At 37.7% G+C, this 25,585-nt stretch overlaps 1 protein-coding gene across 1 annotated transcript; it reads right to left on the bottom strand.

Moving 5' to 3' along the window:
* Myoz2 (myozenin 2) lies at nucleotides 1-24,288 on the bottom strand. Its single transcript, XM_035450364.1, has 5 exons — nucleotides 24,213-24,288; nucleotides 17,656-17,825; nucleotides 11,224-11,353; nucleotides 8,577-8,760; nucleotides 1-235 (listed from the first exon to the last, which is right to left on the bottom strand). The coding sequence occupies exons 1-5, from the start codon at nucleotides 24,286-24,288 to the stop codon at nucleotides 1-3; spliced, it is 795 nt and encodes a 264-aa protein (XP_035306255.1).
* Between the last annotated feature and the right edge of the window lie 1,297 nt (nucleotides 24,289-25,585).

Below are 25,585 nucleotides of genomic sequence, written 5' to 3'. Positions count from 1 at the left end.
TCACAGATCATCTGATTCTGGCACAGTGGTGTCTTCTGTAGGTTCAGTTGTTATCACTACAGGAATATTTTCAGATATCCATCCCTTTGGAGTCCTGTTAAAGGACCGTCTGCCTGAAAGAGGATTGGCAAAGGCCATGAACCTGGGATCCGTTAGCAGTAGAAGTTCAAAATCTGGAACTTTGAATTTAACCATTTTCGATGCCTTTTCAAAGCCTCCAAATGGAGTGGCAACTCTGTGGGAATCAAAAGAAAATAATAATTAGTATTCATTTATATTTGTCATAAAATGCATAAAACAATCTCATAATTTTATGGACCTGTTATAATGGACTCTAACTGAGACCTCAGAATCAAGCATTTTCATTGAAGGTCCATGCTTTTTTAGTAAAACAGATAAATGACAAATTACCATGGAGCCCCTTTGTAAGTACTCTTGGTTTTGGATAAATCTACTCCCCGAATCATTATAAGCAGTTCTTGCTTGCATCTATGCTTTTGCTGTCCATTGTATCTCATGCCTATGGCATTTTGGTTCTGTCATCCCTCCAGCTACCCCAGCCCACACTTCCTTCATTAGATTCCTGGGGTAGGGGTTGTTTCTATTAACCATGTGGTACTTGGGGTCTTTGTTTTGTTCGTGTATCTTTTAAAGACTATCATTTGTTTAGGGTCATCTATAGATTCCAAACTCATTGAAGGTAAGAAATGCTTCTTGTGTATGTTTCTTTCTTCATCTTAGAAATTTCAAAATTTGCAAAAAGAGGTGATGACTTTGAAGGAGAGTCGGGAGAGGTATATGGGAGAGTTTGGAGGGAGGAAGGGAGGTGAGAAATGTCATAATTAAAACACAATCCCAAAATAAACAAACAAAAAGTTTCAAAATTCCCCCATTTATAATAAAAATCTAACTGCTACCATTGCATACGGTATCTCATTATGTTAGGCATTATTTGCTCATTCGTTGCCAGGCACAGTTCTAAATGAACAATGTGAAGAATACAGTTTCAGATCTCACATGGAGAAGGGGGCCCAACACAGAAACAATCACAGGCAAACATCTAACAGTGATGAACTATGCAACAGATTTAAATAGGATGATGTGTGAATAACTGAGTGTTTAGTTTCTTTAGATTGAATCATCACAAACATTTCTCTGGGGGAAAATGGCATTTAAAGTATCTTCTGAAGATCTAACGCACTAACTCATTAGAATTTGGCCAATGCGTAACAGCATGTCCACTACAGAGAATAGTCAAAGGCAGATAACATTTTTGAAAGTTCAGGGAAAGGAAGAAGACCTATCTTCTAGATTAGCAGATGGAGGCAGGAGAGGCTCACAGGCTCATTGTGCAGGAGTTTGTCTAAAGAGGAAATTCAGGAACTGAAGAGATGGCTCAGTGGTTAAGAGCACTTACTCTTTCTTCAGACCAGGGTTTGGTTCCCAGCACCAGTATCCTGTAAGACACACCACTTGTAACACCAGCTCCAGGGCATAGTGCCCTCCCCACACACATCCTAAATCTTTTTAAAAAGTGGAGTATGAAGGGAATCCAATGGAGGGGAGCAATATGACCTGGTTAAACTTTGTAATGGAAATTCTAGTTGCCATGGGAACAGATTATAAGAAGTCGAGAGAGGCAACCCGTGATAAACTATAGTTTGTATTCCAGCTGTTATCTGTGAAGATGAGAGACCAAGTGGTTTCAAGGTTTGCTTTGGAGCCAGATGGACAGCATTTGCCCATAAATCAGATAAAATATAGGAGCAATGGAAACATCAATGGCAACTCACAGATTTAGAGTTTTAGTAACTAGCAGGTGCAAGGTTGAGAATTTTTTGACTGGTGTGTGGGTAGGAACATGACTTGGATGTCCAAGTGAAAGGACAGTCACACTGTGTTTGCCTGTTCACTGTCATGTACACTTTGTTTCTGCCAATTAGGAAAGTGATTGCCCTTCCTACTTATGCTCACTGTCATGTTACCTCTCCTCTCCCTCCCTCCCTCCCTCCCTCCCTCCCTCCCTCCTCCCTCCCTCCCTCCTCCCTCCTCCTCCCTCCCTCCCTCTCTCTCTCCCTTTCTGTTTGGAGTTCTCTTCTTCTAATACATTTTCAACACTCCTTACTTTAAAACTTCTTGGAGATTTCCTCGCCCTGAATCCATGTTTTCACAGATGCTGCCTTCTATCTTTCGTTTCCTTTTGGGGGGGTATTTGTTTATCTGTCTTTTATTATCTTATGAATTCCAGAAGGGTTGGAGTTCTCCCCTGTGTGTGTTGTAACTTATTACAATATGCTTGCATAGAGCATTCTACTGGAGGATCCCCACAGAATCAGTTAATAGGAGTGGGCAAAACTGTTGTGTTTTCCAGTGTAATGGGGAAACACGTTTGAAAGACATGGACAAGATATAATTTTCTTTACATCTCTATCTCTCTGCTCTCTTTCTTGAATATCTTAAGTACAGTCTGTGTGCCTTCTATTAAAGAAATAATAGGGCTTTAGTAGATACAGTGGTCACTACCAACTTGAATCATCAAATTTGAGTTGTTTAATTAATTGTTTTAGTCTGCTAGAAGGGGCTCTCTACTCAGTGTTCTTCCTATCTTCTCAGGCCATGAATTGTAGTGTCCACAAGTGTCCTTCGTCAGGAGCTGCTGTTGGCCATTCGTTACTTTTCTAACTTCACAGGACCTCTTTTTCCAGTTGCCCATTTAGATTTGCACTCAAGTCATTAGAAAAACCATGTAAAGGACACTCAGCTGTAGGAAGTGGTATGCAGCCAATAGCATGTCAAGCCTCAGTCATTACATCTTTAACTAATTTGGTGGTAAGTGTTAATACAGTCTCAGAGATCAGGAGATGCAAGAGTCTGATGACCGCATGTTGGTTCAAAATATCTTTAGTGGTATGGGAAAATTTTATTTTGTTTATGTTTTTGGAGGGTGGTTTGAGTTTGAATCCAAGGTCACACACATGCTTCACAAAAACACAGCCACTTAAATACAATCCCAGACCCAGAAATATTTTATGTTTCTTTTAACTTTCCACATAATTTGTCATAGTCTTTTAAATATTATTGCATACAGTAGAGAAAATAATTCTAAAAATATAAAATTATTAGTACAGAAACACTTGAAATTTTATATATTGACTTGAAAATTGTATCAAACTTCTAAAACAAAATCTTGTTTTAAAAAATTCACTGGACACTCTGTTTTCTACATTTTTTAAACTCTGCAATATTTGTTGTTTTGTAATAACATAATAACAGTAAGTTCCTAAAATTGAGCTTGTATCAATTTAAGTTGAGCCCTGATTTATTAATCTATTAAGTTTATTCACATATGTGACATAGGTTTCTCCTTATGTGTTGGAGAAGGCTTTCTGTTTCTTCATTTTGTTGTGCTCATGGTCAAACTCAGGACTTTATGCAATCTGACAAAGCGCCTTATGCCTGCTCTACATTTCCATCCCTGGGTTCTTGTTTGCCAAGTGCTTAATATGTGCATATTCCTAGAAATAGGTGTAGTGTTCCACCTTTTTATTACTCTGCTATTTTTTCTAGTGAGATTATATGCCTCCATTATTACGTATTAGCTTAATCCGCCTAAGAACACCAATAGCAATTATGAAAATCCATCGTTTCTCAGAATGTGCTAGAAGAATGTAAGTAGAAACCAAAGGCATTGTCATTACTCTCAAAGAAACTGTAATCCCTTTAGAAGTGTTTTCCTGTAGTAAAGGCAAAGTGTACTGAATTGTGTTGGACAAGTCTCCCAGAATGTACAGGAAGCAGATAATACAACAAATAAAACAAGCGAGAGTTGATATTGAGGATATTCAAGCCTCCGGCAGAATAAAGAGAATGTTGAGATCATGATCAGAGCCAATGACTGATAGAATATAACTTCCCTGAAAGAAGGGAGAAGAGGCTATAAGCCAAAAAGAGACACCTCACTGAAGAGGGTTGTGATTGAGTCTGCTTGCCTAGGGGAGGAAGAGGGAGGGGCATCATGATCCACATGTTGAGAACCAATATTCTAAGATAAATTATTCAACATTCAGAGCTTCCCAAACATTATATAAGATCATTATTCAACATAGGTGTTTAATGAATGGCGACTAGGTTCCAAGTACCATTATAAATGCTAAAGTCATGGTGAAAAACAGGATAAAGTGGTACAACTTTTCACTGGTGACTGTGTTACAGAGAGGGAGACTCATGGAAAGAGAATGGATTGACCATACAGGAGGTAATGAGAAGTGCCATGAAGAAAAATAAAACATGGTACTCTGTGGAATTTAGTCAAGGAGGAAGAGCACCATTTAAATTCACTCAGAGATAACACAGAGCCCTCTGTACCAACAATGTATTAATTATTTTAGACTGGAGAGAGAGCTCAGTAGTAGAGTCCATGCCTAGCATGTGCAAGGGCCTGGGACCAGTTTCCTACAGTAAGAACACAGAGAGAGGAAAAGGGGGAATGGGGGAGGGAGGAAGGAGAGGAAGAGAGAGAGAGGGAGCAAGAAGGAGAGGGAGAGATCGAGTTTCTGCACTAGAATAATACAGCCACTGAATCAAGTATGTCTGTTTCACATGGGTCCCTGCACAAAACACTCGTTCCTGGGGGTTTAAGAATGGTTGCATACATTGGATAAAAGAGGCTGGAGTTGAACATTCCTGAAGTAAGCAGAATAAAATTTGCTTATTTTAAAATTATTTTCTGAATTAAATCTTAAAACGAGAGCTCCCTGATGCTCCACTCACTGCTTAGGTTTGGCATTTAGTGTACTGCCTTCTTTCTTTTTAACCTATTGCAGGTTATTTTTTTCCCCCAAGAAACGTGAATAGTTTTCTTGCCTTACAAAGGACAATACCCCTTCCTTTCCATCCATCCATCTCTTAGCTCCCACCACAGGTCCAGTGGAAGTTGCTGTTTGGAAAACAGTTCTCTTTTCTTTTCTTTGGCACCTCTGAGATGACATCCTGTTGATTTGGGCTCCATTACCCTCTCCACAGACATGAAGGAGAGTGCATTAGCATCCAGAGTGGAAGACCGCCTGTAATGTTTTAGGTCCACAGAAATACTTTCAAGCTTCATTCCAAGTCAGTGGAGCAAAAGTTTCCAGTGGAAAGACTTCAAGTCTTCTTTAAAAATGGAATTGTATCTCTATAATTTCCATAATACTAACTTCAGAAATAGGTCTGAGTCAAAATGGTTTTCATACTATCTATGCAGTGAATAATTAGCCTGTTTCTTTCAGATTCATGGATTCATGCTTTCTTGTTTATTCTGATGATAATATTTACATTTGTAAAATTAAATAACACTGAATGCATAGTGTACTCCTAATAGTTTTAGTTTTTTTCTATAAGAGAAATGTTTGCATAGAAATTAAAAAAATTGTTCTACCAAATAGCAAGTAAGTGTGATATATTTAAAGGCACTTTAATCATAGAATATGTTCTACAGATGAGAAAATTAAGTTAAATGTTGTCCCTAAGAGCACACAGCAATTTGAAGCAAAGCCGGGACTTTCCTCTCTTTCCATTTATTTCTCATTTATTCCATGGGTTTGAATGTAGCATGAAGTTTGAATACATACAAAGGGAATATAAGAACACAAAGATGTATTCAGATCTTGGTCAATTTGGGATTGTAAATAATGACAATTATCCTTGGGAGCCACTTTTCTTTCAGTCATTATCACCACTGAGTGTTATCAGGCCTAACAACACTGGGGGGTGGGGGCGCTAAACTGTAGAACTGTATGAGTTTCCTTCTTGCAAGGACTTTAGGATATGTGGATTCCCCTCCCCGCCCCCGTGTGTCTTTGCCATTGTTTTATGAAAATGAAGAAGTCTCTGTGTAGTAACATGTTGAATAATTTAGTAAATATAGGAGAAAAACAATACTGCATTCTACTTTTGAAACACGTGTGCATGAGTTGAGGAACTAAGTTCTTGGTCCAATTATATTCTCAAAATCATTAGGAGTTTGAGAAAGTAAAATTGTGTTGACCTACAATGTGAGAAGAGCCCAGTTTATATCTGGAAATTATTTGAACTTCTCTTTTTAAATGACTGGACTTTATTTTGACTAATTCAATAAAGAGCCTTTGTCACATTGAATTTATACAGGTAGACATAATTACTGGAGTTACTTTGTCTATATGAGAGTTTCAAAATAAAAAATTTATTGGAGTACAAGATAGACAAAGAAGCACTCACAAGTGGTACATTAACAGGCCATGAATATTATTAAAATTATTTATTTTCTAGTTATTGTTCCTGGTGTATTTTATGCTGACTTTGCAGTCTGTACTCTTGCCGCATTTACCTTCCAATTCTGCTGATTGCCTGTAGCTCCTTTTGGATGTTTGTGTACGTAATCATGCCATCTGTGAATAATGGCAACCTTGCTTATTGTCCTTGTCTTATTGTCTAATCGGGGCCAACAAATGTCTGTGTCTGAAAATGTGTATGTAACTCTTAAATTTAACTTTGACCTTGAAATAATATTTTTAGTGGATTTCGAATTATAAATTGGTGGTGTTATCATGATTTTAAGTGCTATTTCGTGATTTCCCTTATTTTAGTTAGGAAATCATCTTGCTTTTAATTCTTTGAAGAGACACTTTAATCCTGGCTCTTAGAACTTCCTCCCTGCCTCGCTCACACTTCTCAGTGATTGGTGTTTCCTGAGGCTTCCTGTCTTTGTCGAGTGTGAAGAGGTCTTGGCTATTAGACCTTCCACGTTGCTCTCACTCCTCCACAGGGTCCTGTTTCCACAGACTGGGATGGCTGCTGCACATGCGCCCTCTGCTCCCCTTGCTCTGTGCGTTTTTTCTTTTCTCCCCATGTTTCAGCTGGAACATTGTCCCTTGCCTTACCACAGTCCTCTCTTCAGCTGTGTCTAGTGTCACTAAATCCACTTATTAAGCTAAAAGTATCTCTGTCTCTCAAGACGTCACATGTACAGACAAACATGCTAAAATCTCCATAATATACACATCTAGACATCTAGGAATAGCCATACATATTAGGAACTATTGCAGACCATTATATCTATCCCTGTTCAATCATACCCCCCCGCCCCTAGAAATAGTCAGTAACTTGAACTTAATAGTAACATAAATTCCAAATCTTAAACTAGAGGAGATTATACTAAGTCAATCTAAAAAGACAAATACTATATGATTTCACTTATAAGAAATATTTAGAGTAGTAAGACTCATAAGGACAAAGAGGGGGGTGGCTGTAAGAGACCAGGGAAGAAGGGCATAAAAATTGTTGTCTAATGAATATGGGGGACTTGGTCTTACAAGAAAGTGAGTCTTGGGGATGGTGGTGGTAGTTACATACATTGTGAGTGCAGTGAACACTATGGGAAGAACATTAACATCATTAAAAGTCAGGACTTGAAAAGATGGCTCAGCAGTTAAGAGCATGCCCCGTTCTTACAGGTTCTCAGCACCCAAATGGTGGCCCACGACCATCTGTAACTCTAGTTCCAGGGGACTTCATGTCCTTTCCTGACCTCCCTGGGCACCATGGACATACCTGGTGCACATACATTCAGGCAAAACACTCATCCACATAAAATAAAAGAAATACAATTCATACTGTATGTTTCACCATAATAAAAAGTTGACAGAAACTTGACAATCCTAAAAAATGATTTGAGTCTAAAATTGTATCATCCAAAAGGACTGACTTGTCACTGCAGCCGTATGACTGAAAGGAGATGGCATTTGCCCAGCTTGGCACTGCTGGTTGAAGCCACATTGAATGTGTTGAAGGCTGATCTACTCTTTGCCTTTACTCCAAAGAAAATGTGCTAAAGATTTCTATCTAAAAGCCTGGAGTAGACAGCAGGGCTTCTCTGTGAGAGATCCTAATCAGTGCCTGCTAGTCCCAGCTCCAAACTGCTCAGTTCTGTTCTGCCTCTCAGCCTTTTATGCTTAACCAGTGAACACCACCCTCCCCCAGGAAAGTGGCATCAAATATTGGATTTAGATTCCAAATTTTCCTTTATCCCCCCTCCTCCCATTGAGATTTTGGTCTTCAAGATTAATTGACTATCTACATAGCTTTCCAATCACTTAAAAAATTATTGTACCTGCCAGACCGCTCATCGGGTAAAGGCCCTTGCAGTTCTGCCTATTATTCGGTCCCTGGAACTTACTTGGTGGGAGACAAGATCAGACCCTGCAGGTTCTCCTCTGACCTCTGCATGGGCACTGTGGCACGTGCGCGGCCCTCCCACCACACAAGCAAAATGGAGAAATATAAATAAATAAATAATAAGTAATAAATAAATGGTAAAAAAACACTATTAAATTCTTCATACAGACCCCAGTGAATTAACCAGTTTAAAACCTTTCAGAGTATTAGTCATAGTGCAAAAATGAGTGTCCGCTCAGACTTAGATCCCTGTGTTTCCACTTAGATTATTTTCTTAAAAATCAAAGCTGGTTTTCTACAGAGGCTTCGACTCCCTGCACAGCGGCAGTGAGCATGTCTAGGTTTCTCATCTGCACCGAGTCACGCTGGGTAACTGAGTTAGTTACCTGTTAAAGCTTCGGTAATCAGGCAGTTCTGCCTTCCCTTCAGGCTTGAAAAGTTTCGGGTACAAGGCCTCGAGGAGCTCGGGGTCGCTGCCAATGGCTTGTTCCCAGGGTGACTGATAGTACTTGGGAACAGCGGTCGTGTTAAATCTTTCTGGAGGTATTTCCTTCAGGGGTCCAGAGTACCCTTTGGGGGCCAGAGCAAAAGTGAATAAACAGAGTGAATAAACCTTATTTACTGAAAGCCACCTAATATCGCCCTGCAGTTGGTGTTCCTTGCTGGGGTAAGTTTATGAGGAACCCTTTCTGCGAGTAACCTGAGAGCTGCAAACTGAAGTGGAGACATTTAAAAACTCTTAAGCTTAAGGACCTGAGAAATGAAGACACTTATCATCATCATCATTATCATCATCGTTTATTAACACTTATTATTTTAATGATTTGCTTTTCCAAACCATGCTGTTTTTCCCTTGACTATAATTTGCACTTATTTAAGTAAAACTACTATTTTAAATGTGCTTTCTGTTATTTTACACTGGACTCAAAATAATTTTTTTAAAGAGGAGATGAGTGCCCACTGTAGCCTTATTGTTATGAAGTTCTTCATGCACACACTAATTACCTAGTTAAAAATTTTAGCCAAACAGTGATGGTGCACACCTTTAATCCCAGCACTCAGGAGGCAGAGGCAGGTGGATCGCTGACTTTCAGGTCAGCCTGGTCTACAGAGTGAGTTCCAGGACAGCCAGGGCTACACAGAGAAATCCTGTCTCCAAAAGGAAGAAAGAAAGAGAGAAAGAGAGAAAGAGAGAAAGAGAGAAAGAGAGAGAGAGAAAGAGAGAAAGAAAAACATTCAAGTATTATCAATAGCACAAAAATGAGTGTACAGGCTACTAATGACTACTGAGAGAGGGAGAATTAGCCTCGCCTAAGAATGAGTGGCCCCCATTTGTTTATCCAATACAAAGTAGTCAGCCCTGAAACCATATACACACAAACAACAAAAATAGACTCAATGAATTGTCTATTCATATATATGTAATGATACGATATATATACATACATACACACATAACATATATGTAATAATAATAAAGAGGCTATCAATTTGAGAGTGGAAAGGAACATGGGAGGGGTTGGAGGGAGGAAAGGAAAGGAGGAAGTGTATAATTATATTTTAATTGAAAATATATAATTAAATAAATAAAATTCTTAAAAATTAACCAAGTAAAGTACACATTATATCTTAAAGACTGTACTCATCACACTTAGTTCTCACCCTAACTTGTTTTCCTTCTTTTAAGGATTAAAAAAAGTCAAGCCAAAATAAATTATTAGTAAATAGTGCAATAGTAAATTAAAGAGGAGCAGACAGACAGAATCACAGTGTTGAATTCAGCCCGTTGTGATCTGAAACCTTGCTTCTGTTGCAGCTTCTGTTTGGAACAATTGAAGAACTCTGTTACTGTATTAATTTTAGTATATTGTGCATATAGTATAATTTAGTATATTTAACTGTGCTTACTTGTTTTCTGGCAATGTTATTTTAGTGTGTCTATTCATGATTTTTCTCAATGTGATCAATCAGAATGCTTCTACACTAAGTTCAGCAATGACTGACGTTCAACTTATTTTTCTTTAAAGAATAAATGTTAGTGATTTGGCTCACCTATATTCTAAAATAATTCCTTACCACTCTTTGAGGAAAACTCTTCAAGTGCTTTTCCTAAATTGTTTATTCATTTTCTAGAAGCCAACATATATTACTCATTTCACAGTTCAGTCCCATAAATTAAAAAAAAATCTACTTTGCATATTACTCTTAAGACTGAATTTTCAAAGACAAAAAACTTGCTGTATGTTATTTTTAAAAGTTATCAATTAATTAATACATTTTTTCTAAAGATCTCTCTCAGCAGGTAATAATATTTCTAAATGATACATATTAACTTAATAGGATTTGTTGTTAAAACAAACTAAAAATCTATGTTCTTTTTTTTTTGGTTTTGTTATAGTTGTTGATATTATTTGTTTCTTTTGAGTCAGGGTCTAAGTAGCCCAGGCTGACCTGGAACTCATAAACCACCTGCCTTAGCTTCCAGAGTGCTGGGATGGAAGTATACCTGGCCAAATACATGTTCTATAGACTGCATATAAACCCTTTAAGAGAACAGAAACCAATGAAAAAAGCTAATTACTGAGAGCTGCCTCCACATGCACTTAGCAGAAGTCACAGAGTCTCTCTCTCTCTCTCTCTCTCTCTCTCTCTCTCTCTCTCTCTCTCTCACACACACACACACACACACACACACACACACACACACGTATGCACCCATACACACATGTGCATACACTCATACACATACACATGTACACTATACACACACATGCATGTTCACACACTCTCACACAAACCAAATTAATTAATTAAAAAAAGGAATACCATGGAATGTCTGAAAGAACAGATAACTACTATAAATATTTTACATGGTTCTCTTAAACTTAAATTTTATTTTTGTCTTAGACTTATGAACAAAATATATTTAATGAGCAAAGCTATATCACTTAAATGCCATTTAATGAAATGTCAAGGAATAGTATTTTTAAATACATAGAAATTTTGCTGTTCCATTTGAAGGTGGTTAGTTACCTGGTGCAATGTTCTCTGGATTTGGGGGGCTTCGTGGATCTGGGGTGTTGGGAGGAGTCGAGGGGGCTTGCTGTGAACCACCTTCCAGGTTGCTTCCATCAATTTTCCCATTCTGCATAGCAATATTGTGCTGTATTTGTTTAAAAGTAAAATAAAACTATTAGGCACAGTAAGAGCATATGAAAACTTCCATTTGTATATCAAGAAATTAAACACAATGCCACCATTTTGTTTCTCAGAACCTCAGTAATTTACGTAGTATTTCTTTTAAATTATTTAAATGATTATAAATTATCACTAATTTATAATGAAGTTGAGCAGCTCAATGAAAACTTTTGTGTATGTCAGGCTATAATCCACTGGACAAAAATTAAAACCAAAATTAATTGAGCATTACTGTGTGTATGACATTGTATTTGATTTCTGTTCATAACATCACCATGAGAAATCTGCTTGATTTTTAAATCTTTACCAATCTAATAAAACAAAGCATATTGGTCAAACATTTGACCTAGATATTCTTTTATAAAATAATGTTTTATTAATACTGAGAATTCTATACAATGTATTTGCTCATATTCATCTCCCTCCCAAACTCCTCCAAGATCAACCCCACTTCCTTAAACTCCATGTCTTCCCTTCTCCATAGAGTCCAGTATGTATTGGCCAACTAACTACTCCTAGGTGTGGGGCTTGTCCTGCAGTGTGGTCGACCAGATGTCACACTATTAAAGAAAACTGACTTTTTCTTTTTCAGCAGTAAGAGATCCTTAGAGAGGGTTGGGACTTCATGCCCACCTCCCCTCTCCCATGCTGGGGTTCTGTCTGGTTTGAGCTTGTTCAAGTCTTGTATACACTGTCACAATTGCTGTGAGTTTATAGGTGCATCTGTTCTGCTTTGTCTGGAAAATGCCATCCACTACCCCTGGTGGTTACAATCTTCCCACCCTCTTGTCCACAATGATTCCTGAGCCTGAGAAGAGAGCTGTGATACAGATGTACCATTTAGGACTGAGAACTGTGAAGTCTGTTATTCTCTGCATGTTGACCAATTGGAGTATCTTTGTTAACAGTTATCTACTGCAATAAGAAGCTTCTCTGATGAAAACTGGACAGTGAACTGACCTGTGGCTATAGCAATATGCCAGTAGGAATCATTTTAATGCTGTGTCTTTTAGCAGAATATACTTGTAGATTTTTCCCCCTAAGGGCCATGACATTTATAGCCACAAGGTCTTGGCTTTATTGATAGTGTCGTACTTAAATCCAATGAAAAAGTGGTTGATCACTCCCATAAAATTTGTGCCCCCATTGTACCAGTGGGTATGTCTGGCTAGGCCAGTCATTAATGTAATTTGCAAGGTTCACAGCAGGCTGTGATTGGTTTGATTGGAGGTTAAGAGTTGGATCTGATCTGGAAGTCTCCTCCCTGAGGACTAGCTCTTGAAGTTCCAGAAGGTTCTTCAGCCACAAACAGCACTCTAGGTCCCTTACACATGGCCAACTTCATATGTACACATGTCTGCTTTCAATCTAATTGAATCCTTCTTTTTTTTTTCCCACAAAGCCTTATATCGTATAAGTCCTATGAGTAATCGTTGAATTTTTAGTGACTAGATTAAAGCTATCTGATTTCTTTTTGCAATTACCCTTTAAGTATCTTTCCTTTCTACTTTAGTCTGCCTGTGTATATCTTCCTTGACTATTTTTCTTTCAAAAGTTATTTTATGTTTAATTACATGCATGTGTGTCTGTGTATGGGTAGTGCATGTGAGTGTAGTTGCCTACAGAGGCCATATTGGGTTGACTCTTCTGGAGCTGGGGTTACAGGGAGCTGTGAGCTGCCATGTGGGTGTTGGGAACTAAATTTAGATCCTCTGCAAGAGCAGCAAGTGCTTTTGACTACTGAGTCTACCCACCTTCCTCATTCTTTATCAAATAGATGTTACCTTCTGCTCATTTCCCATCATGCACATTTCCTTTAGTCAGTTGGAACACAAATGCTTCAATGTATGACATGACTCCAGCCTTTAGGGACTCTTCCTTATTTCATGTTGAAGACCATTCAAACTCAAGTCCAGCCATTAAGACCTTGGGGTTACCTCTTACGCGTCCCAGCACATTTCCAAGATCTTATCTCCCATATTCCATATTCTTTCCTGCTCATTAATTTACTGTTGTTGCTTCATCTGCTTGGAATGACCGCCCTCTGCTCATTGTCAAGCCAAATCCTAAATTCTCTATGTCTTTCTTCAATTTCCCTCTTCTTTCGAATGTAGCCTACTAGAAATGCCACTGCATCGGTATTATCTCAATACTTTAACTACATCTGTACCATTCATTCATGACTTCTCTTATTTGTTCTTGTCAAATAGATTTTTGTTACCACATTCATGGCATTGTGAGTTTTCCACTAGTTTATAAACTTTTTAAATCTAGTTAGGCAACGTTGTTCTTCTTCTGTAGTTATACATAAGACTATTTTTATTCAGGTGGAGTGGCACATGCCTTTAATCTCAGCACTTATGAAGCAGACATAGGTGGAACTCTGTGAGTTTGAAGCCAGTATGGTCTACACAGTGACTTCCAGGCCAACCAGGACTGCACAGGGAAACTCAAAAAATTTTAAAGGTGATTTTTAATAATTACTAAATATAAAGCATTTGCATATATATATATATATATATATATATATAATTCGATGTTTGACAGTTTGAATTTAACATCTACCTCAAGTGTTTTACTTAATTCACTATATTAATATTTTACCTACCTAAATTAAAATGTTGTTGAGATAAATGTGGTAAGGTACAAAGCATAATGGATTAAGAGTTGCCATTTGTTAAGCTTCTAGAATTTGTCTATGAAATGAGGTTCACCTATGGGAACAGGTAATCCTACCCACATTCATTTTAGGGATCATGATTCCAGCCCACTGGAAGCTTCTCCTGAGGCTTACAATGAACAGGAAGGTCAGCTCTGGTTAGTCATTAGCAGGAAGGGCCCAAGACTTCTATTATCATAGGTTAGTGTATAAACAAAGCCCTTTGATGCTCTGCTGATGACTGATTGTGACATAAGCCTTAAATTATAGTGTTCATCATTTGTACTTCCTGTCAGAAAGGTTGAAAAGACAAACGAAAAATGTGGTTTTTACTTTAACAAGGCTAACCCTAAAGAAAATGAAACCGGAATAGAGCTGTATAGGCTAAAAGTATGCAAGTTCGAAACAAATATACAATACACATTACATGATTCCTGCAGAAATGACAAGAAAGATAGAGTTCTTTGTAAACTTTACATCAAATATAAACAAATTGTTTTTTAAACAATAATAAGTATGTGTTAACACTCCCAATATAGCTTGGTTAGTCTTACTAAAGAATTGGGTGTTTTTTTTTTTTATCGTAAGTTTGTTTTGATATATTAGAGAACATATTTTGGAGAAAATGAACTGTGACAGTCTAAAATCATAACAAACTGAACTATTTTGTGAGGAAATAAAATGCCTCAGTACATTTTCAAATGTGTGCTTTCTGTTTTTCTTTTAGTTTTAAATTGTATCTTCTATTTTTCGAGAATATAAATTACATCATTTGCCTTTTCCTTTCCTCCCTCCAAACTCTCCCATATATCCCTCCCTGCTCTCTTTCAAATTTATGGCTTCTTTTTTCATTAATTGTTGTTACATACATCATATATATGCATATATCTCTATATTCTTAAATACATAAACACAACCTGCTCAGTCTGTGTAATGTTACTTGTATATATGTTTTCAGGGCTGACCATTTGGCATTAGGTTGCCAATTGACAGGCTCTTTGCTGACAGAATTGCCTTTTATAGTACACTTTCCTAGGAAATTTTAGAGATTGAAAAAAGTTCAATATCCATTTTCAGTGACTTTTACAAGATATGTATGTTTAGGGTGCCTATAGCTCAATGGATGGGGAAGAGTAAAAGCTTTCTCCAGACAATGTAATCAATAATTAGGTTAATGGCTCATGATACATTAAAAGGAGACTGGCCTGGGAATCAGTCACTGAGGTATTGGTCTTGTCTCTCCTATCAACATGTAGTTAGTTAATTTACAAGTTTCTTTGTCTTTCTTAATTTCTTTTCTTATCTACAGAATATGGGGATTCAAATCCTCCCTAAGATGCTGTGTGACTGTACAATCTCTTTGTGACATGATTTTAATTCTAAAATGTGCCTGAGGAATATGAGGAAGGCAGCATATGTAGAGCCACATTCACTTTGTCACAGAAGATGACATAGTCACTGCAGTATGAACATTGTTCACATGACAGGAATTTTTAAAAGAATGCCTATTCCTGCCAATTAATTCATACCTTTGACAAGTATTTATTGAGTGCCTATTACATTGTAGATACTATGTTGGAAATTCAAAGGCAAATGAATGCATCCTTTGTCTAGAGACAATAAAAGCACACAATGTTAAAAGATAGAATAATTATTGCCTTTACAATCATTATTGGTACTTACTGCTATGAATTATTTATCATCATTAAATTGCTTTAGTGTGGTTGTTTGGGATTCTATTAATCAGTTAGTGTCCAATTTTCTTGGAATAGTAAAATTCTCAAGTCATATCTTCATAAATTTATTATAACTGAAGACAGATATATAAGATTATTGTCAACACCTTAAGATAGCCATGATGAGAGACTATGTTAGGTTCATAAGGACAGTTTTAATCCCATACATCACTTGTTCTCAATCTGTGGGTTGAAACCTTTTCACAGGGGTCACCTAAGACCATTGGAAAGCACAGATATTTGGATTACAATTCATAATGGTAGCAAAATTACAGCAGCAACAAAAATAAATTTATGGTTGGGGCCAGCACAACATGAAGAACTGTTTTAAAGAGTCTCATCATTAGGAAGGTTGAGAACCACTGTCATATACCTTCTTCAAAGCAGTAGTTACACTGTTAGTGTTTGTAGCATAAGTGGGAGTCATGAAAACAGACATTATTCATTTACTGAGATGTCTGAACTCGCAGGTGATTTTGCAAGGTTTCCCCTAATCCACCTATTTCATATTACTTCATAAAAGGTCTTTGCTGTTGTTATTCTTTGATGAATGCAGTTACATAATAAACTATCAAGCAAGTAAAGATGATTTTCAGCTCATACTGTGTTAGCCACATATTTTCTGAGAAGAGGGTATAATAATAGGCTAAAATAACATATATTTACTCACGATTTCAAGCAAAAACTATCCTTCGCAAATGCAAATACTATAGTTGAGTATAGTTTTATATGTCTAGCTGAATTCGCAATTAAAACTAGAATTAAGCTATGGTTATTGATTGACTATAGTCCTGGGGATTGAACATGGGGCCTTGAACAAGCCTGGCAAGGATTCAAACATTACATTAAATCCTCAGCTCTTAAAAATCTTAATTAAGTCTGGCATGATGGCATGGGTCTTTAATCCCAGTTCTTGGGTAGAAGAGGTAGGCAGATCTTTGTGAGTTCAAGATTGACCACCTTGGTTTACACAGAAAGTTTCAGGCCAGCCAGGGTGGCATGGTGAGACTTTATTTCAATTTTTCCTTCATTCAGTTGTTAGCAAATATAACAAGGAAATAAGTATAAAAATAAATAACATTATTTTACTTTAACAGTTATCTGTATTTTATAAACTATCTTTCCTTCAATTTCTCTCAAAGATTGTTTAAATGAATGTGATGTTAACACATGTAAAATCTAATTTTTGCCAGTTTGAGAGAAGTTCTCCCTATAGTCTTGGCTGGTTTGGAGCTCGCTATATAGCCCAGGCTAGCCTCGAACTTGTGAATGATCCTTTTATTCTGCCTTCAGGATGATGGGACTATAGGTGTGCAACTCCACACCCAGCTGTAAAATATAAATTAAAATGTTAAGGTTTTGATGTTTACTGCCCAAAGAGTTAGGTCTATGTTGGCTTTGTCATGACCATGTAGAATAAATACTTTGAGGCAAGACTGATGGAGTTTGCAGTTCTCAGCATTTTCCAGGGCTGGGATGTTGTCAGCAAAAACAACTCTTATCCTTGCTTTGTGCTCCTCTGTGTGCTTTGGGAGTGTTTCCATCACAAACATTTAACTGTAGATGATAAGACTTGGAAACATCTCGTACAAGTTCTCTCCACTCACTCTCCATCCTCTTAGCAGAACAGGCCAGTTCCTCAGGGCCAAATCTACAGCTCACAATGTCCCTATTGAACAAAAAGCATTCTCATATCATACATAATGCCTCATTTATTTAACCACCTAAGCTATTCATCATCCTGAATAAAAAAGGTCTAATAGAATCACCCGAAAGAAGATATGTAAAGCAACTTGTTTGGGAGCCTGGTAACACGTACCAACTTAGGTATGCTGTTATTCATTTAGATACTCACGGTCTAGTTGTACCTACATTTATTTGTGCTTTAGTTTCATACTGGAAATTTTCAAAGGTATATTTGTCAGATCTTCTTTGACGCATCTTAAACAGTCTGGCGCCACGATTACTGAAATGGGACAATTCTTCTATCATGATGTCTCTGGGGATACTGACTTTTTTGCCCAGGTTCATGCCATCTACATCTGTAAAATGAAATGTACATTCATGAAAATCCAAAAGAAAGCATTTCAAAACACTTTATTTAGCTCTATAATTTGTTTCCTGCCCTACATTATAGTAAGTGATTGAGATGTGTTGCAGTAAGTTGGCATTGGGATACATTCTAGCCTCACCATTTTGGTACTTCAGGATCACATATGTTGCTTATTTTGTCTAAACCTTCACATCCTCATCTCTAATGTTCAGCTAATAATAGTGAGAATAATAATTATTGCAAGAGTTGGTATTAAATATAGTTAAGTTATATTTAATTAAGCAAAATATTTCATATAAACTACTTAGCATGTTACCAAGCACATAGAAAGAATGAATAAAAGTTAGCTGTCATACTCTTAGCACAATTTAGGCTTTCCAATTAGACTTTACAAACAGAACTGCTTCACATTTATATTAACAATCTTTGCTCTTCTCCCCACATTTCTGTTTATCAGTTTGAGCTTTGCATGCTCCTTCCAACCTACTATCTAGTCTCAGATAAATAGCATTGATTCTTTATATGGCACCAACCTGCATAAAGGGGGCAGGTAAGAAAAATCTTTCCCAATAAACTGAAATGCCACTTCTGTGAATCAATGCACTGAAGTCCATGTATGATTAAAATTACTAATGCTTCCATTGTGTCCAAAGAACTGAATCACAATTCTTTTATGGTTTGGATTTTCTTCTGGTTTTAATTTCTTTTGTACTTTTTATTGTAAATATAGAAAAAATGTAATGATTTTTTTTTAGCTGTGAGTGTGGGTGCATGCCTGTAATCCCAGAAGCCAGAAGTGGATGCAAGACAATTGTGAGTTCATAATCAGCTTGAGTTATATAGCAAGTTTGATGACAACTATGTTATATACTGATATTACATCTCAAAACAAACAAAGGGTTGTTCTTTTCTATTTCTAACACTAAAGAGCTTTCCCATATGTCAAGCAAGATGAAATTCTTTTACTTTCTTCTTTTGTTTTGAGTTCCATAAGTTTCCATAAATGTAATACTTAGACAAATCACATCAATAACTATCCAAAAGGTATCACTTTGTAAGATGCTAGATACTTTTGCTATTATCTATATGGGTCTTGAGGTTATTCCTAGCTATTGTAGATACATGAGGAAAATCTGAAAACACTATAGTGCTTGTAATAGCAGTGCTTTGTAAGGACATATGTGGCATTGCACTGTTGCATGTTTCTTCCCACACTTTAGTGCCTCTATGATAGGAGCTTGACGATGGCCATGGTGAGAGTATTCATAACACAAAACTATCAACCAAAGCATCACATCCTTCCATGCCAGGGATATATTAGACAACATTCATTGCATAATCAAACAACAAAAGACAAGTTGAATTCTCAAGGTTTCCTTCCCCTCGATTTTAAAGTAAAGTTTATGATGTCACAGAAGTTCAGAACCATCTGTGACCTGCAAATCTAATGATCACTCTCATTACTTAAAACTTGCAGTGGAGAGTGCTGTCTACCACTGTGCACACAGATTCCAAGCTCAGGTGTCTCTGCCCTTTAGTGTAACCCCAGCACCAGGTTTTAATAGTGTTTTTAATCTCCATGCCTGAGAAATGATACATATCCTCACCCTCATGACTTAGAAGGTTGTCTTTGAGGCATTAGATCATCCATTGAAAATAAAATTACTAGGCATACTTTCCTACTGCTGTCATTTATAGTGATATGGAACTGTAGTCAGATCCAGGAATCAAATCCACTTACAAGCAATTGGAGTAAGACCAAAGAAAGAGCTTTTAAAATTGCTTTCTCATGCTAGTCAGGCAAATGCAATCTTAATAGAATGTATAAACCACGGGAGGAGAGCTTGCAGGAGTTAATGTTACTTAGGTGGTCTTACTGATACAGAGACAGTTATCTGCACTTGCAAAGGACTCCATCTATAAATTATAGTTCACAAAAATCTATCTTTTTATATAATGTAAGCTATGTATCACATAACATAAAACATCATAGTCCAGCCTATGATCCTGAATAATGCTTGAAAACTTTTCCAACTAATAAAATTTTACTCGAAATTTTTTTCTAAATGAAAATGAATTTGAAATCTATACTGAGACTCTTTATGTTCCTATTTCAGATATCTTCATGAACTTTGAGGGCATTTTGTTGTTGTTATTTAGTTTTTTGTTTGTTTGTTTGCTTTTGGGACAGGGTTCCACTATAAAGATTTGGCTACCCTAGAATTTTCTAGGTAGATCAGGCTGCCCTTGAACTCACAGAGATTCACCTGCTTCTTCCTCCCTAGTGCTGGGATTAAAGGTGTGTGGATGACTTTCAGTTTAAGTTTTAATACTACTTATAAAGCTTTCCATTAAGGTGTGATTAGCTGTGAAGTTCTGCAAATGTCTAGGAAATCATATTACCAGTGTTCTGAGTTTCAGAACAGATCACCCAGTTTTGCCTGTCAGTTGAAGAACAGCCTGTCACAGTGAACAGCATTGTAGAAGTTCAGGGCTGTGATCAGTGTGAAATAGGATTCAGCTTTACTCTCTCAAGGACCTTGGTAGGTCAAGTGCTTAAGCTGGATCCTCAATGGGTGGCTATACACCATTTTTCAAAATAAAATATGCTCTATTTTCCCTTGAGATTATGATAGTGCTAATGGGAAAAGTTAAAGAAATATCACAAACTCCAAGATGGAATTGTTACCCCACCCCAAATTTTGAGATATATTAGAGCTTTCTGGTGTTATCATTTTGATATTGAAATTTTGATTGACAGAAAAAGTAAAAATTGATCCTCGCATAATCCTTCATCTGAAATTCTAGGCCTTGTGCTCTATAAATTTTCAAAGAGTCCTTGCAATTTCTGCACATGCTATTATTCCTTTTGTTACTGATGGAGAAACAGGCACAGCCATTCCTGCCTTTAGGCAGCTCAATGGATGGAAATGCGAAATTTCTGAGTCAGATGCACGGGGGAAATCTCATCCACACAGACCTCCATTCAGAATTGGGGATTTCTGATTTCAGACCACAAAGCTAAACTCTTTTCCTGAGATTACAAAAATCCCCTGGCTGTCTCCCTTCAGTGTGCCATGGGAAGCTATATAGAGAGGACAACATAAAGAGAAGGACAACAATCCCAAAAGCGTATGACAACAAAGCCCTCCCGCAGCAGAGCAGGAAAACCTTCTGATGGCCCCAACACTTGCTTTGTCATTTATCCCTGTCTCTCTTTGTTTAGTCTTCAGATTTGCAATGAGTTGCGGAGTAAGCAAGGATTACTGTTCATGCTGTAACCCCGTACAGATTCAAGGTAAACTGCACAGGGCTTGTGGGTAGAGGACTGTCTTTCCTTGCCCTCGCGACTCATCCATGTAGAGATGCAGACAAATGATTTCTTCAGTCCTGCATCATAGCACTTTTTAGATATTTGCAAACATGGCTGACATGCTGTTGTGTGAAACACTGAGGTTGTTGTTACAACGGTAACATAGGACCACTTCTTCCATTTGGTCCTCTCCTGTCAGGATGACAGTGCTCTACCATGGTGAGGCCGATCTGGGTGGATATCCCAGGTAATAGGAAATAATTTGTTTATTCTCTCTGTCTTTGTCTGTCTGTCTGTCTGTATGTCTGTCTCTCTCTCTCTCTCTCTCTCTCTCTCTCTCTCTCTCTCTCTCTCTCTCTGTGTGTGTGTGTGTGTGTGTGTGCACACTCTTGTTCTTGCCTTCTACCTTGTGGATTCCAGAGATTGAATTCAGGTTCCAAGCTTGACACCTGCCTACTGAGCCATCTGGCAGGCCCTAGATACTTTTATCAGCTCTTTGCTGGACATGTGATATATGCCCTCCCATACATAATGGGACACCAAATTACGATGGGCCCATAATGAGCAATTTTTTGCTCATTATGGGCCCATAATGGGTGTAGTAAATGGGAACTAGGGATTTAAAAAACTCTTCTATCCCGCTAACTCTATAGTCTATATGGGTAGAATTTTTCACTAATTCTTTCAGGCAGTTTGTCCTTCTAATAGTAAGAGCGATGGAATGTGAAACTTTCCTTCTTCTATTTCCCTACTCATTTCAAAGTGTCCCCAGCTGTGGTCTCAGCCCCACAAGAACTGCAGTTGGTGAGCCTCATTCAATATTATTGTTTCTGGAGTGTGATAATAATGTCACATGGGTTATAATATTTAATGTTGCTCTTATGTGCAAGGAGACTACTGAGTCTTAAAATTAAGATCAGAACCCTAGCATATGTCAGCTTACACTATCCAGATGTTTTACAGCTGCAATATGCTTTAAAATATAAAGACTCATCCTCATGCTAGGCATTGGTGGTGCATGCCTTTAGTCCCAGCACTCGGGAGGCAGAGGCAGGCGGATCTCTATGAGTTCGAGGCCAGCCTGGTCTCCAGAGGGAGTGCCAGGATAGGCGCCAAAGCTACACAAAGAAACCCTGTCTTGAAAAACCAAAAAAAAAAAAAAAAAAAAAAGACTCATCCCCCCCAATAAATGTTTCTCTGAAGTTCATATCTCATTTCTATGGCCTTAGAAAAGGTGACATTCCCCAGCTATAATGTTCTCTATTCTCTGCAGCATACAAATAGTTAAGTTCCATGCAAGACTCCAGCAGAAAGAAACTAAGTATTTGTCCTGCTTCATAATATATTATTTTTTAAAAATCTAGGGTGAGTCTGATTATCCAGCTTATCTAGAATATTCAACATCATAAAGCCAGAGCCTGGGGCTCCTCCTACAAGGTGAGCTCATCCAATGTTGGAGGGAAGGCTTTCACATGGCCAAGACTTCCTGGTGGGGAGGTTGTAGTGTTCCCCAATGATATATGTGTATTTTCTAAAAATAAAGCTTTCTAAAAATGAAGCTTTGCTTCTAAAAGGGAAGCTTTATAATAAAAATTATAAAAAGGCATTTTTTCTCCCATAGGTATAGGCAAGCAAATATAGAGTAGAATCTGACAAGATTTAGAATGAGATTATATTAAATGGATTTACTTACTTATGATTATGATATAATTAGATGGGGTCAGTTGTGTTCAGACAATTATGATGATGATGTAATGGAAATGATTTATGCAAAGCCTACTTTTACAACAAACCATTTAGTCTCAAACTTAAATTATCATCTGATTATTTTTTTTGCCATATTGACTAGGAAAGCCACACAAACAATTTCAAGTAAATTACCCAAAGTAGGACACCCAAAGATACATGCAAATTTAAATTTAATTGATATAGTCTGGTAGCTAGACCAGAACGATTCTCATTTTATTCTAGATGAATTTAGCATGAAAGTAAGGCTGAGAAGCAAGCAGAAGCCAGCACAGTGATTTAATAGCAAAGAGATTAAAGGCGAGCCGTACCCTTTCAACATGACTGTGGTATGTGGCCGGTATGTGAAACACTTTGATTGGTAGTTCAACTTGCTTTACAGAAAGGATGATGTGAAATGCTACACTCATCATGGTTTCCAGTTGCCTCACCAGGTTTCATGAGTCTAGATGTAAATATTGTCATGGTGCAGTGCTTCATTTGTTGTCAGCTGAACAAAAATAAAGGGACACCCTGCAAATTCCACAAACATGCCTGGAATGGCTCAGATCAGTGCTAAAATGGACCTGCATATTAAACTCAAATTATTCATGAACAAAATGAATTTGCTTTTTAACAAGGAAAACATGAGGCCTCCCAGAATTATTTGCTAGGATTTTAGAATAGTGACAATATTATTTATTATTGGAATAGTATCTTACATCTACCATATATTAAGAATTAAGTTGGTTTTGACATTAGAAGAACCCTATTTTTTCAGAAATCATAAGTAAAAGTAGATTTTGTGTGCAATATATGTTAGCAAATCAATTACTAAATGCGAATACTGGTGTCAGGTTTGAACAATGAATATGAACTCGTAAAAGCAATCAGTTGTTTTGTTTTGTTTTGTTCTGAAAATGTCTAAAGGCCGATTGATAGAACATATTTTGAATTTTTTGATGTAACACAAAGTAAAAGAAATCAAGATAGAACAAAAAATAGAGGGATGTATGAAAGTTATCTATAAACAAACAAGACCCATAAGCGTTATGCTCACTGACAATGTGAGAGGTAAGCGACTGGAGGGGTACACATCAGCTGTCAGCTTGCTTCATGCCTTCTGCAGCAGTTGTTCATCTGAAAATAGCTTCCAAATGAGAAAAGATGACTGCAAAGGATCCATTACCATAGGCTTTTCTGCGGTACCCTGAGAGCGTCACTTTGTTATGGGGGATAGGAAGTATTTAAGGGAGTGAACCATAGAATATTAGCACCGGAAAGGACCTATATTTCATGCTATGTTACATTAAGACCATGAAGAGTTTTCAGTGATACCGTTTCCATGGATTTCCTTTGTGATGGCTGATGCTTGCTGTTTCCTTTGCTTCACCATGGCACTATGTGATAGCATGGTATTTTTTTTTAATTCCCTGTTGAAAATAAAGGGACACTATTGAGGCATATGTGAAGAATTCGTTATGGTCATCCTTTCCACAAGAGAACATCTTTCTTCTTTAATAAGAATTTATTATTGCGTTGTACTGAATGGCCAGTGTATACTGCTTGTCTGTCTACAGTGCACATTTTTCAGCAGCAGCCCATGTCCCCATGAAGAGAGGGTGGCACAGTCTCAGACCCAATCCTCTGGTACACTGTCCACTGTGCATTGAGAAACATTCAAAGTCCCAGCTTCCTTGCTCCCCCCTCTCTTCCCTACACTTTTTTTTTTTCATCTGCCAGTGCTTCTATCCTGGCTGCAATCCCACCAGCATCAGAGAACATCACTTCCAGCAAACACTAAGAGTGAGGAAGAGGCCAGACTCAGCCAGAACTCTTTGGTAGTAACATTTCAAGTCAGCATCAACAGCCTCCCTTCAAAGCAAAGAATGGTCATTTATGAGTCACAACTCTGGACCTCTCGGGACAACTGACCAATAAGACATTTTAGGAAACAATATACTCACCTTGCTGCTAGACTGCACTTTTCAGCAGGGGTGGATCCTAGTTTTAGAGGAAGACGCTGCAGATGGAATATGATGGCACTTGGGCCTGATGGGTTTTATCCTTGAACCTGGAACGGCATGGTCCCTAGCTCTGACTCAAACAGGGGACAGAGCCTCTCTGAAGAGACTGGCATCCAGCTGACATCAACTGACTATATATAGCACCAAATACTTTAGCTACTCATATCTTCCTGGCGAAAGGGAGGGACAGGGAGAGATTAGGTTCTCTCTATTGTGTTTCTGGCCTCTGAAATAGCTGAATGAAATACTCATTCATTGGGCATGAAGAGCATTTTTTTATTGAAAACCTTCTGTTGGAAGCTAAGATGGATTTAAAAACATTTTAAAGATTGGGTTCTTATTCTATACCTTAATTGAGGTGACAAGAGACATATATTAATTAGAGCAAAATGATGGATTATTCAAAATCAAAATGAACTTTGGGGGCCCTGGAGAGATGACTCTGTGGTTAAGAACACTTGTTCTTGCAGAAGACCTGGGCAAAGATCACAGTCACTCACACGGTGGCTTACAGCTACCTGCACTCCAGCTTCAGAGGACCTGACACATATTTTTGGCCTCTATAGGTACCTGCATGGACATGCACACATGTGCTCGCTCTCTCTCTCTCTCTCTCTCTCTCTCTCTCTCTCTCTCTCTCTCACACACACACACACACACACACACACACACACAGAGAGAGAG

Source organism: Cricetulus griseus, assembly GCF_003668045.3.
Source record: "Cricetulus griseus strain 17A/GY chromosome 1 unlocalized genomic scaffold, alternate assembly CriGri-PICRH-1.0 chr1_0, whole genome shotgun sequence".
Taxonomy (NCBI): Eukaryota; Metazoa; Chordata; class Mammalia; order Rodentia; family Cricetidae; genus Cricetulus; species Cricetulus griseus.
Note: the sequence above shows the minus strand (reverse complement) of the source record. Positions and strands in the feature narration are given on the sequence as shown.

Bases quoted from the DNA above. Each gene is read 5' to 3' on its own strand.
- Myoz2 (XM_035450364.1), bottom strand. From the start codon at position 24,288: ATGCTATCACATAGTGCCATGGTGAAGCAAAGGAAACAGCAAGCATCA. The intron at 17,826-24,212 runs GTATCACTGAAA...TTCATTTTACAG, and splicing joins AAAGGAAATCCATGGAAACG to ATGTAGATGGCATGAACCTG. The intron at 236-8,576 runs GTAACTAACTCA...TGATTCCCACAG, and splicing joins GATTACCGAAGCTTTAACAG to AGTTGCCACTCCATTTGGAG.